The 14,249-nt window shown below is 43.0% G+C and overlaps 2 protein-coding genes across 10 annotated transcripts in view; both read right to left on the minus strand.

Moving 5' to 3' along the window:
• LOC124147603 overlaps positions 1–14,249 on the minus strand; it is a 60,320-nt gene that overhangs the window by 34,905 nt on the left and 11,166 nt on the right. For all 9 annotated transcript variants that reach the window (XR_007222365.1, XR_007222363.1, XR_007222364.1 and 6 more), the window contains exon 2: positions 10,355–11,067. Coding sequence is in view for 4 of the 9 variants with exons in the window: in XM_048400568.1 (XP_048256525.1) it covers positions 10,355–10,820 (466 nt within the window). In the remaining 5 variants the exon portion in view is untranslated. The remainder of the gene's footprint in view (positions 1–10,354; positions 11,068–14,249) is intronic.
• Positions 10,941–13,404, minus strand: LOC124147586 (extensin-3-like). The gene is made up of 2 exons (XM_048399428.1): positions 11,315–13,404; positions 10,941–11,067 (listed from the first exon to the last, which is right to left on the minus strand). Exons 1-2 carry the CDS (start codon positions 13,402–13,404, stop codon positions 10,941–10,943), a joined length of 2,217 nt encoding a protein of 738 aa, XP_048255385.1.

The raw sequence follows: 14,249 nt of genomic DNA on the forward strand, positions 1-14,249 counted from the left end.
ACTACTGACACGGGTCATCATGTGCAGGGACGTAAAGGTCTCAAAAGGAGATCCTTTTATGTAATACCAAGAAAAGATGTAATAGTATTTGTTGTCATCCTGCCTGATGCTCACCAATAAAGAGATAAACAAGGACTGGTCGGCTTGGAGTCAGCATAACGTGTCAGAGTGGGATATCCCAATACTGCTGATTACAATGTGAAACTTAAGTCGTTTACTTTTAAAACCCTTTATCTGCCTCTGAGCAACATTCTTTCACGCAACAAAGACAACATGTGGTTGTCTCCTTCACCTGTGCCTAACGACACCTCACAATGACTAAAGCGCCCTCTACCGGACACAGGAGACAGAGAAGCCAGCCTGGTGTGTATAATCAATAGCCCGGCCACCTTCAGGGATAAGACCTTGTGTAAGAGCACATCTGATTACTTATGACATGCTATTCAGCAAAAATCATTGCCCAGATTTACATTAGCTGCTAAACCTGTGATGGATATTAGTCTGTCAACAACCTCATGTCGACACCGTGAAATCATTGTTTTTCAGGAAAGTCCATGGCATCCATTAGAGGGGCTTGCACAATACACGGGCTTGCACAATACACAAACATGCAGCATTCCCATTACGTCAAGGACATCGGTGACACACAAGGAGATGTGGATGGCATCAGCAAACATGTGGATGTGGTAGGCCTTGTTTTTCACAGTTGAAAACAAGGGGAAAAGTGAGCGTGGTTCACTAATACCCCCGACCCGCCTAGTGTGTCAGTAGTTTCACATTAAATAATGGATAGGGTTAGGGTTTGAAAAATTAATTAAAAAAATGGAAAATTAATAGTCTTTTGACTGCACCCCTCCATATGACACAGATTATATGTACTAAGTTTGAGATGAATCAACTGAATAGTTTAAGAGAAATCGTGGGGACAAAGTTTTTGGACGGAAGGACAGATGGACGGAACCTTGGTATAACTAAAAGGTCGGGGGTATAATAACCCACAACATTCATGTCTTTGTGAAGGTTCAGCTTACTGTTTTCAATTTATCAATAAGGATTTGCTTATCCTATGCGTACTTAGACTTGAAATAGCCTACTAGTGACTCTTTTCTCAATCCATTGCTGCTATTGTAGTGCTGAAATCATTCATTCCTGAGATTAAATTAAAAAAACAGAACCCTTTCCATATCCACTGGAAATGTCTGCAAAAAGCAGAATCGACTATACGATTCCGACTATATCAAGAGCATGTGTTTATGAATCACCATCAAGCAGAAATGATACCAGGTGTTCATGAAAAGGTGAGCGTATCCTGCCCCACCGTTGGCACCCGTCACAAACACATGCCTAGTACAATGGCAGCATGTCAAGGAGTAGGATACTTTCTACAAGGAAGCATGGCTGCTCTTGCTCTGCCACATGCCAAACATCCTCCTCAGTCATCCAGGGTATTTTAGTCTATTCTATTATCATATACGCCCTGGACTCATTCATGTGAACATCTGGGTTCGAATAGGTCTTCAGCAACCATGCTTGCCGTAACAGGCGACTATGCTTGTCGTAAGAGACATAAACAACATGGCAACTGTTTTGCCGAATTCGGGTTTGCAGAGCATGTGTGCCCTCAACTGGGTGCTGACAAAATCTTTTCATATTTTTAATCATGGTGCTCAAGTGATTTGATGCTCTTCACAAGGTAAAACCTGTTTTTATTACAATAAAGATCTTTATTATCAATCAAATCGTCTTGACTTGGCGCAACTATTTTGTTTAAAGCAAATGCAAGAGGTATGAGAGATGGAATCTGATTGGTCAGTAGGGGGACATAGAAGGGACATAACTCGTAATAGCCCATTGTGGTACGACTGAGCCCAGAAGTTCCAGCCTAGTTCGGCAAGGGTGGAAACTGGACTCTTAAAGTCAATAAACTCCCTTTCCTTGGGAAGATGCAATGTCGGGGAATTGGTCATGGGTATGGAGAGTAGCGTCACAGACATAGGTCCATCTTCAAGCAATAGTCTACCCCTTTTAGGACTGGTTGAGTAAAGCTGGCCATCTCAGGATTCACAGCCCACCCCACAATTGCAAAAAATATTTTAAGCTCATCCGATCCAGCCACAACTAGCTCAGACCAGCCACGACTCACCCAGACCAGCCACGACTTAGCAAAGACCAGCCTCAACCAGGTAATTTGGTACAATGCCCAGTTACATGCTGATATTTAGACACATAAACATGACTGAAACAATTCAGGTAAGGCTGGCATAATAACATGAGAGACACTGGATAATTTGAGGTGGCGTAACCTATTAAAGTGACTTTCCTTTGTGACTAGCAATTGCATTCTTTCAAGACACTGGCATTCACAAATAGGTAGTATGAGTGCCTTGTATTTCTGTTCATGGCAATATTTGTTAAACATATTTATTCTCTAGCTTGGTCTTTTTTGTAAGATCTCTCTGTAACATGAGGAATAGACATTTATTACTTGTCCAACAATGTTGTTTTCTAATATTGCAACAGCTATTCTATATCTTCAAATGCCATGATTAGAGCATTCTGAACAAAGGATGAAATGGGGGAAGGACAAGAAAAATGAGTTGCCTGATTTACTGGGATCGATCCCTCACAAAGAGTAAAAAAAGACTAAATAAAAACATTTGGCATTGAGCCATTTAATTAAAATTATACCTCAACAAAGGTTTAGAATTAATTCATATTATAGACTGCTAACAAATGAATAATTAATTACAAATTTCAGAAAGGAATTTTTTTAAAGAATATATTTCGTATTTCCTAGGAAGCAGCACTTTGATTGACGAGTCTCCACCATGAGAGAAGACAAAACGATCTGGCCATAAGCTTGTGAAGGCCTTTTTTTCCATCAGGTGGTTTACAAAAACGGACAAGACAAATATTGTTTTGGGAGCCGATCCCATTTCATGAATGATCAGTTGTCACCTGAGCAACATCTTGGGTAAATAATTCAGGGCGAAATCACTGGCACTTACAAACTGATTCCTCCTGAAAGGACATCAGAGCCGCCAGTGAAAGCCATGACCTACACCACAGTTGATGTTCTACTTGCCTTTCATGACAAAAATATGTGGGTGTATTTCATCTGGAAAAACTGACGTCAATCCATCGACTACCAACACTAGATTCACTGTCTGTGAGTGAGTGAGTGAGTGAGTGAGTGAGTGACTTTGGTCTACTGCCACTGTGAACAGTAGGTCATCATATTACAGTCTGTCAGCTTCATGTGGTAAAAGGTAAAAAGCCACAGAAAATATTGGAATATTTTTATTTTGCCTAAGGTTTTTTTTTTTAATTGTTCTGGGACATGCTGGATTGGCTCCATTATCCATTGTTTTCAGAGAGAATAAAATTGTATTTCTTGAAGCAGTGCCCCCATAAATAGTCTGTCTCTAACAAAATAACAAAACGCCAGGCTCAAAGAAACCCCATCCCCAGCAATCCCGCACTCACTCAGACAATTTTATGTCAGTCCATCTTTTACCTACACATTGCTAGGAATACTGCAAGTCCCACCTGAGTACTACCCTGCTACTCTCCTAAAAACATCAATGTAAAACAAATTAATATTAACATCACAGAATCAATAGACGAGAAGGTCACCGACACGATATAATCATGTACCAGGATGTTCCTGGCCCCCAACCTAGCTCGTATCACACGGCAGAGCATTGTTGTTGGCAGAGGTTGGATCTGCCCGACGGACAATGTGTTGGTGTGATGATTGTTAATTGACCAATGAGTTGCATTTCCTGACAGATGGAGAATCAATGGACAAATTGGCCAGTGTACTGACTGACGCTCTCCTGACCACACAGACTGTGATCAGTTGTCCTACCAATACATCTTCAGTAACAATGCAATGATTCCCAATACGTCGCCAGTACTTTTGTATGCTCCCTGGCAATGCCTGAAGTTAAAAACTTAAAAGAGTACAAAATTTTGACAACTTTCATATCAATATTTTCAAATTTTCCATATTTTTCAAATTTGAAACGGTCGTGAGACAACCTTGCCTGTTGAGTACAAAGAAACATGATTGATACTTACTGGGCTCTATATCGGAAAGGATGCGGGGCTTCTTCATCGTTAACTACTTGACGGTCTTTATGATGAAGTGATAACAATACCCACAAGTGCTGATGATGAGACAGTCTGTCCGTGTTGGATCACCATATATTATTTAATATGTAAAGAGGCCAGAGATGCAATTTTTAAGTTTTGTGCTAACAATATATCAGTTACAGGACTCCTTGGCTCCAAATGCAAGTCTCCAAGAGTGAACTCTCTTGTAATTGTTGATTGTTTTCATATACATGAAGTGCTTCAGGCTTAATAATTCTATGTGTATTCATCTTTGGGATAAAACACGCTTCCTCGGTTTTGGCCGAAAATGTAAAACCGCAAGAAAGGGAAACACCTAAAGGCTTTTCATGAGCTCAAGGTTTTCATGAGCTCAACCAAAACTGAGGAGGTGTTTTAATCCAACTTGTGAGCCTTCTAAATGCAAGAAATACCAGACAAAATAAGAAAACATCAAGATACCTTATAGTGAAACAATATGTGTTGCGGTATAAAAGGAATTCGATCAAAGTGTGCAAGAGAAAAAACAAGTGCAGCATGGACCAGCTGGAGTCATGACATGTAAAATTGAACAACTTCTCATCACCTGCCCCGGAGTTGTTAATTTTCTTTGGTAGAGATTATTGCTGCTATGTTGGCAGTTGTTGATGTGATGCCGAAAAAAAGCATTAAGCAGTATCACGGCCTTTCCGTTCATGGTATATATTGTTTTAATTTTCTCACACCCAACCTACCTTTGATGCGAACATAAAAAACAGAAAATATTATGGATATTATCGATATCGTAACAAGACAATGACAAGGACCAGGACAGACCAACTCATACTTATCATGAAGGCTTTCTTGTTCTATTAATGTATTCACTGCTTTCTCTGACACAGGAAACTCAGTCCATATAAACTGAAAGCCTTTTTTCCTTATTGTGCTACTAACAATTGTACTGTCCATGCACCCAGCAGCCATCATAGAAATTGTTTCTACCCTGGTTGTGCATGGAAGCTTAACAAGAAGGTATTGTGTGGACAAAGTTAAGCAGAAACAATGGTTATTATAAGAAAGTAGGTGAGGTGAGGTGAAATGGGGTTTAACGTTGTGTCCAAGATTATTGCACTTATATAGCTACGTGCATGTAGGTGTGTGTGTTTGTGTGGCTACTTGTACTAGTCCGGACTGATGCCGATTAATAGTGCTAGCTCACTGAGTTACCATGCTGCAGTTTAACATGAATACCCCACTCAGACACAGTATACTGACTCCGAGCCGACCAGTCCTTGTTTTAGCCCCTTAATGCCGAGCGCCAGACAGGGTAACAACAAGTACCATCTTTTAACGTCTTTTGGTATGACGCAGCTGGGGATTGAACCCCGAACCTTCCGCTCTCTGGGCGGACGCTCTACCACTAGACCACGGAGGCGGTCTATAAGAAAATAGTCTGTAATCTACTTACAGCATTTATTTAGGTTACAGTACTTTGTTGTCATACAATGTGGCCAGCATGTTACATATAAATATGATCTTGCTGACCTAATTTCGACCGATATATTCTATGTTTGGGTAGACAAAGTCTGATAGCATCTTTATCATCATAAGTACAAAGAATAAAGATTTGATGGAAGTATGCCAAATTGCTTTATGAAATGTTAGAAAGCTGACATCTGATTGGCTGCAAAAAAATATTCTTCATTTATTTTGATTGGGCAATCAATGTGACATCTGGTCTTGATGGATAGCGGCATGAAAGCAAGGCAAACATGGTGAATATGGACAATGCTCCAATTGTAATGAGATTGTTCGATCAAATATCCAGTATGCCCTGAGATTCAATTGATAACAGGTTACAATAGTGACATCATATTCAAAAAAAGATTTGATTTTGGTGTACGATATTCAGCTGCAGCACTTCCTGTCAGTGATGGACTGACCTAGAATGTGTCACAAGAGCACATGTCTTGCAGGATTCAGGATAAGAACATGTCCCCATCAACTTCTGCTTATCAGAGTGAGTGAGTGAGTGAGTGAGTGAGTGAGTGAGTGAGTGAGTGAGTGAGTGAGTGAGTGAGTGAGTGAGTGAGTGAGTGAGTGAGTGAGTGAGTGAGTGAGTTGGGTTAACGCTGCTTTTAACAGTATTCCAGTTAAATCACGGTGTGTCAGCTTAATGTGGGAGGAAAGCCCGAGGTGATGCAGGGCCCCGTTTCACAAAGCGATCTTAGCGCTAAGTCAGTCATAACTCCCACTCTTTAACACTGATTTACGACAGTCTTAGTGCTAAGATCGCTTTGTGGAACGGGTCCAAGGTCTCAGACGTTTACCATTTCGGTGAAACCAACGAGCATGGGTATGGTGCTGACAAACCTAGAAACATAATCGGGACGAACCGGGATTCGAACCCACAATCATAGGTTTCTGGCATGTCCAAGGCAAGCATCTCTGCACAGCAGAAGACGAAATGAATTGTGTAGTCTGGTACAGTGCCGACAATGGTAAAAAGCACAATACTCCCAAGAAGTTACTATGTATTATGACACACCACTCACACGTTCCACAATATCAACATGATTAAATCTTTGTGATGATGCAGGCTAAAATTGCTGGTCATTGGCAAAATGACAAATACAATGTCAGGGTTTTACTTTGACTTACAAAAGTGGGGGTCCATGAGACCCCCAAAATTAGTCTGAACATGTTGAAGGGTCCTTGCAGTTGCAGGCAATATGAAGGTCCTGTAAAGTAGCGAACTGGTGTTGTGTACTGTATGTTTACATGTGTAATTATCCATATGATCATGTGGACAGTGGTCATGCTTGATGTATGAACTGCTCTTGATACACTGTAGGTACAATGAATATTCTTGTTATCCCTCAGGACGAAATTATTTTTTCTGCATCCATTCTTTACATTTGTGCGTACTGGATGCACATCTGTGTGTTGAGTAAAACCCTCCTATATGGCTAGCATGTTTAACATCAAATCTGAGTTTTGCGAAATTTATAAAATCCACATTGGATCTTTCATGTAACATTTAAGACATTTTAGACGGCAAGTAGATGGTAAGACATGAATGAAGGACAGGCAGTGCAAGATGGGCATTGATTCTGGAGAGCTAACATTTGAATTCCTGATTTTACTGTGGCATGCACAACCAACACACGTTGAGCAAGTTTGGAATTTAGATCCAACCCCAAACAATTCCTGGTGACAGCGGTACTGTAAATCATGGCATACAATGAGACTGAATTACTTAAACCTTGAAGGTCGGCATTATAGATATTGAAGATTGCGAAACCAAATAAATACGGGCCACATATGAGGTACGTGAATACACACTGATCAAGGTGATTAACGTTGCCTAGGTATGCACTCAGCTCTGCTCTGATCTCATCAATAATTTACTTCAACAGGCTTAGGACTTAGAGTCTGGCACCGAGTGGGAAGGAGAATTCACATTTATAGGACCTTTACACGTTCCAGCACAAAACAAACCTGTCATGTATCAATAAGGTCACAAGGTTCTAGTCAGATTTCACCTTTTTTGTGATCATAAGAATGAAAGTGGAGGAAGCCGGATCCTGATGTTAATCATACAGAGCTATAGATAAGCTTTATGTTATTTGGGCATTTTACCCAGGGGGGGAATTTAATTGGGTAGCCACAGTTTTTAGAAGGTATTCCAAAACCTTTTACACACCTGCTGCTCGACATTATGGTATTTTACTTAAAACCTGTTTCATAACAATCCCTGTAAATCATTGAAAACTTTGTGAATAGTAGTATACCTGTCTGTATCTGCATGCCGCTCCCACTCCAGGAAGCCTTTATTTGTTTACAAAACCTAGCACTGTAAGAAAGGTGCTATTGTTTTAATCACCAATCAGCAACTAATTAGATACAACATGTACATTGACTAGACACGATGTGCTTTTCAAATGGCATCTATCATTATGTTTGTTGCAGGAGCTTTTCCAAATGTAACTGTCGGTAAGTGAATTTCGCGATCAGCTGATACACAATCATTTTATCTAAAAGTTGTTATATATACGCACTTATTTTATTTCAATAGCATATTTATAGTTTATATATACGCAGCTCATCTCATGTTCTGACAGATCAGGCATAAGGCTCTCCAAAGAAAATAACGCATGGACTGTCTGAGCATTTATTGTATATTAAATCAGAATAGAAATATCACATGTACCGGTACATGCTTCAAGTGTTTATTAGTTTCAATTATTCCACCACGCATACGCTTTGGCTGTAGATTACGGAGTATTTCAGTCCATTCTTAGGGAGCATCCATTTGATATCTGGAGGGTGGGTGGGAAGATATTCTAAATTAACAGTTCTTCAGAAATATGCCCAATGTTGGTGGTGGTGAAAAAAATGAAAAGTTAGTTTGAATTTTCTATTTTAGTTCTTAAAAACCGAATTTTCATGAAATCAAAATTATCAATGAATTAATAGGAAATACCCAAACGTCAAAGATTTTGTGTTGATAGTGAAAGTGAATAGATTGTTAGATGGTTCTCAGTAAATATATAATTTGTTAGAAACAGTTTGGGATGAAGTAGGTTGCTCTAAAAACCCCTAATTCCCGCACCCACATCCTGACCCACCCTACATTCTCCCTTGATATTTAGGCATATAGGAAGCTATGTTTTGCATCTGGAAAAGACCTGAGGGATGTGTGTCTTCAAAACATGGGTAATTCCCTCAAAATAATATGCTTCAATATGTAGATTTGGTAATTATCCTGATAACGATCAGCAAGTAACCATATCTCATACCATTGTGTGTGTGAAATAACACCATGCACACATTCTTCATAAACCTAACAACAAACAGACTGATTGTACGATCCATTAATGGATCGATCGGGACATTCAAAACAATTATTGATTGCCAATATATCTAATCAATAAAGTAATTCTGTATATAAAGTTTGCTGTGCTGCAGTTCAAAGCCTGTCTCACATTTTTCAAAACCATCTCAGGCATAAACAGGGCCAAGGTGGCCTATGACGTATGATAAAATGTCAATTGGTGTCTCATTGGTAGGTTATTTTTTTCACTGTAGGTTTCAACTTTTACCTTGTATTATTTGCACAGTACAAATAATTTTTTTTATTGAAAAACAAAGTCTATGATATGCCCTGGGAACTTCTCTTTCCGTCAGCCGAATGAGTTCCGCCACCTCTTCCATCACTTGAGGTGCATTATGTTGTTCCATGAGAAAAAACTCAGATTATTATTGACTAATAATCAGTTTGAGAGGTCTGGTAATACATGAATATTGAGGGCAATAACCAGCGTTAGAAATTGGCACTAGTCCTGTAGTCCTTACCAAACTGCCCAATAGTAAAGGTATCCTAAGGACTAGTAGGAATTGGCCCATTTTAAGGGTTTTGCTATATGTTATCATTATAAGGACTAGCGGATAAAAACTGTTAGTTTCTAACCCTGAATAACCAGCCCAGAGTAAACAGATGTGAAGACTGACTGTTAGATGTCTGCACTGCAGCTGTCTGGCCGATATACTGCAGGGAGTAGGGCTAACTTGCTCCACACTGCAGGGATTTACCTGGTCTATGGGGTCCTGGGGACTTTACGTAATAATTTGGGGTTTAATTGCATGATCATGAGGGTCCCAGGCTGGTGACAGGGTGTAACGATTCACTATCCAAAAGTGTTCATAGATCATGTCCCTGCACAAAGAGTTTAAGAGTATTACACTTATATTGTGAGTGAGTGAGTACGCCGCTTTTAGCAATATTCCAGCAATATCACGGTGGGGCATTCAAAATTGGCTTCACACAATGTACCCACATCAGGAATCGAACCTGGGTCTTTGGCGTGACGAGCGAACGCTTTAACCACTAGGCTACCCGACTGCCCCTTTATATTGGTAAATGTACACTCGGATATGATTTTTTCTGCTTACAGGTGGCTGCGAGATTAAAAATTAATTTATTTTTAGTGATATGTATTATTCCATAATAGAGTTATCTTTGCGCACTTGCAAACTTTCCTGTTTCAATATTTCTCCATGTGAATAAGAACAAGTTGTGAATAAGTTTTGTCTTGTAGATCAGATTATTTTGATAAATTTTTCCTACATATTTGGTGATTATTCAGTGATGTTTACTGGAGGGAATGTTTATGAAATAATGATGGGTTGTAGATTTGGACAATATGGTTAATGACAATAGCGACATCAAACCTCAGCATGCTGTGTGTTCACCTACCTGGTGTGACAAACTTTGTTGCCTTTGTGTTGCCATAGATGTCGAGGAACAACCAGAGTGTCCTGTTGGTGGGTAGTCGTGACAGGTACACCCCCTTGTGTTCATTGTTAATGAACACTTGTAGATGTCCCTCTGTCGTCACATAGAACGTCACACGCGTGCCGGATGCGGTCAGGTTCTCGTTCACAGACCGACCCCAGTAGCCTTCCTTCTTCAGCAGATCAGGAAATGCAAATTTTGGGAGGTCAGCCTGGGTCAACTTGTTTGGGTCGTTTGTGGTGACTCCGATCCGAAGAGCACCACTCCATGATGAAACACAGGTGAGTTCCACGCAGAGCTTTTGGCCGACCTTGATGGCCTGGTCACCGAACACTAGCCCATTACAAAAATGGGCCTCTGACCTCGTCGCTTGCTTTCTGTCATCAGACAGGACGATGGCTTTACCATGGACATGGTGAAATTTCATTATGCTCCAAGGAATTCCATTTTGGATTTGATAAACCTCACTTCGAAAAACAAAACTGATACCTAGTCATTCATAAAATCCACAGATATGTTATTGAATAATTTCGCCATTTTTGTCGAGTTAGATAAGATGATTCTTGATGACCACAAAAAACAAGCCTCTCTTAAATCCTGACATGGGTGGTTTGACGTCCGGGAAGTTCTGCCACATGTCAGAGGACCAGCTCCAGGGGCCACTTGTTCCAAGTCTGGAAGCAGAAGGAGACAAAGATTTATACAAGCAAACAGTTGGTCTGTTTGGTGACACAGATGCCACACCAAATCAATAGAGACAGGTAACTAACCTGGCTGTGTTAATTAGAGGATCCAGCCACTGATGTTGCTGGCTCTACGGAACTGGGGGCAGGTTACTAAGGTGGGGACGGGTGTCTGTTGGTAACATGGCCAGCAGATCACATGGGGGTCATGTCAGTGTCATGTGGCACTGGCACTCACACAAAATTAATTAGCCTGTGGCTGGAGCTGCAAGGGGAATGTCCTGAGGGGGTGGTGGAGGTGATGTGGAGGACGTGGTGAACAATGGGGAATGTCCTGAGGGGGTGGTGGAGGTGATGTGGAGGACGTGGTGAACAATGGGGAATGTTCTGAGGGGGTGGTGGAGGTGATGTAGAGGATGTGATGAACAATGGGGAATGTCCTGAGGGGGTGGTGGAGGTGATGTGGAGGACGTGGTGAACAATGGGGAATGTCCTGAGGGGGTGGTGGAGGTGATGTGGAGGGGGTGGTGGAGGTGATGTGGAAGGGGTGGTGGAGGTGATGTGGAGGGGGTGGTGGAGGTGATGTGGAAGGGGTGGTGGAGGTGATGTGGAGGGGGTGGTGGAGGTGATGTGGAAGGGGTGGTGGAGGTGATGTGGAAGGGGTGGTGGAGGTGATGTGGAAGGGGTGGTGGAGGTGATGTGGAGGGGGTGGTGGAGGTGATGTGGAAGGGGTGGTGGAGGTGATGTGGAGGACGTGGTGAACAATGGGGAATGTCCTGAGGGGGTGGTGGAGGTGATGTGGAGGACGTGGTGAACAATGGGGAATGTCCTATGGGGGTGGTGGAGGTGATGTGGAGGGGGTGGTGGAGGTGATGTAGAGGATGTGATGAACAATGGGGAATGTCCTATGGGGGTGGTGGAGGTGATGTGGAGGGGGTGGTGGAGGTGATGTGGAGGACGTGGTGAACAATGGGGAACGTCCTGTGGGGGTGGTGGAGGTGATGTGGAGGATGTGATGAACAATGGGGAATGTCCTGAGGGGGTGGTGGAGGTGATGTGGAGGGGATGGTGGAGGTGATGTGGTGAACAATGGGGAATGTCCTGAGGGGGTGGTGGAGGTGATGTGGAGGGGGTGGTGGAGGTGATGTAGAGGACGTGGTGAACAATGGGGAATGTCCTGAGGGGGTGATGGAGGTGATGTGGAGGGGGTGGTGAACAATGGGGAATGTCCTGAGTGGGTGATGGAGGTGATGTGGAGGGGGTGGTGGAGGTGATGTAGAGGATGTGATGAACAATGGGGAATGTCCTGAGGGGGTGGTGGAGGTGATGTGGAGGGGTTGTGGAGCTGATGTGGAGGACGTGGTGAACAATAGGGAATGTCCTGAGGGGGTGGTGGAGGTGATGTGGGGGACGTGGTGAACAATGGGGAATGTCCTGAGGGGTGGTGGAGGTGATGTGGAGGGGGTGGTGGAGGTGATGTGGAGGGGTTGTGGAGGTGATGTGGAGGACATGGTGAACAATGGGGAATGTCCTGAGGGGTGGTGGAGGTGATGTGGAGGGGGTGGTGGAGGTGATGTAGAGGACGTGGTGAACAATGGGGAATGTCCTGAGGGGGTGATGGAGGTGATGTGGAGGGGGTGGTGAACAATGGGGAATGTCCTGAGGGGGTGATGGAGGTGATGTGGAGGGGGTGGTGAACAATGGGGAATGTCCTGAGTGGGTGATGGAGGTGATGTGGAGGGGGTGGTGGAGGTGATGTAGAGGATGTGATGAACAATGGGGAATGTCCTGAGGGGGTGGTGGAGGTGATGTGGAGGGGTTGTGGAGCTGATGTGGAGGACGTGGTGAACAATAGGGAATGTCCTGAGGGGGTGGTGGAGGTGATGTGGAGGACGTGGTGAACAATGGGGAATGTCCTGAGGGGTGGTGGAGGTGATGTGGAGGGGGTGGTGGAGGTGATGTGGAGGGGTTGTGGAGGTGATGTGGAGGACATGGTGAACAATGGGGAATGTCCTGAGGGGTGGTGGAGGGGATGTGGAGGGGGTGGTGGAGGTGATGTGGAGGACGTGGTGAACAATGGGGAATGTCCTGAGGGGGGGGTGGTGGGGGGGGTGGAGGTGATGTGGAGGGGGTGGTGGAGGTGATGTGGAGGACGTGGTGAACAATGGGGAATGTCCTGAGGGGGGGTGGTGGGGGGGGTGGAGGTGATGTGGAGGGGGTGGTGGAGGTGATGTGGAGGGCGTGGTGAACAATGGGGAATGTCCTGAGGGGGTGGTGGAGGTGATGTGGAGGACGTGGTGAACAATCCCTGAACAACAACTGAGCCATTTATTGTTTTACTGATGACAATTGCTTGCTTGGAAGATCAGGAAGAATAGCTTACCTGCTCCCGTTGAACCTGAATCACAGATCGCTGGTCACAGAGCTATTTTTACACATTGTGGAGTGGGCCATTAACTGTGAGATAGACTATTTTATTTTGGGGAAAAACTCACAGATCAAAACAACAATCTACCAAGTAAAAACATATACTGATCAATTTAAAAGCCTTCGACAAGATCATAAGGGATTAATTGTGGAGAACTTCTCAGAGCAGTGTTAGTTGTACAATTGACAGGGTGATGACATTTATACCCAGTCCAACAGCTTTGTTAAAGTTCTACTATGGATCTCTGTCCTATTGTGGTTCTGAGTCCTACCATGGATCTGTGTCCTACCATGGATCTGAGTTCTACCCATGGATCTGAATCCTACCATGGATCTGTGTCCTACCCATGGATCTGAGTCCTACCATTGATCTGAATCCTACCCATGGATCTGAATCCTACCCATGGATCTGAGTCCTACCATTGATCTATGTCCTACCATGGATCCAAGTTCTACCATGGATCTGAATCCTACCCATGGATCTGAGTCCTACCATGGATCCAAGATCTACCATGGATCAAACTCCTACCTAAGATTGGAGTCCTACTGTTGACTCCTTTCACCATTTGTAGCAATCTATTTGTTCCCATCAGAAAACACCAAAGCATTATATAAAATCAAAGAGTTGCAACTTATCATGCTCAATGTGTTTGTATAACCATGAATAAATGTAATATATTAAATACATGCCTAGGTTATTCAGTCCCAGTCAGACCTGGTCATCATCGTGTCTACCAAGCAAATCA

The sequence above is a fragment of the Haliotis rufescens genome, unplaced genomic scaffold (assembly GCF_023055435.1).
Source record: "Haliotis rufescens isolate VD_foot unplaced genomic scaffold, xgHalRufe1.0.p SCAF_2, whole genome shotgun sequence".
In the NCBI taxonomy this organism is placed as follows: domain Eukaryota; kingdom Metazoa; phylum Mollusca; class Gastropoda; order Lepetellida; family Haliotidae; genus Haliotis; species Haliotis rufescens.

Bases quoted from the DNA above. Each gene is read 5' to 3' on its own strand.
- LOC124147586 (XM_048399428.1), bottom strand. From the start codon at position 13,404: ATGGCTCAGTTGTTGTTCAGGGATTGTTCACCACGTCCTCCACATCAC. The intron at 11,068-11,314 runs GTGAGTGCCAGT...TTCTGCTTCCAG, and splicing joins CACAGGCTAATTAATTTTGT to ACTTGGAACAAGTGGCCCCT.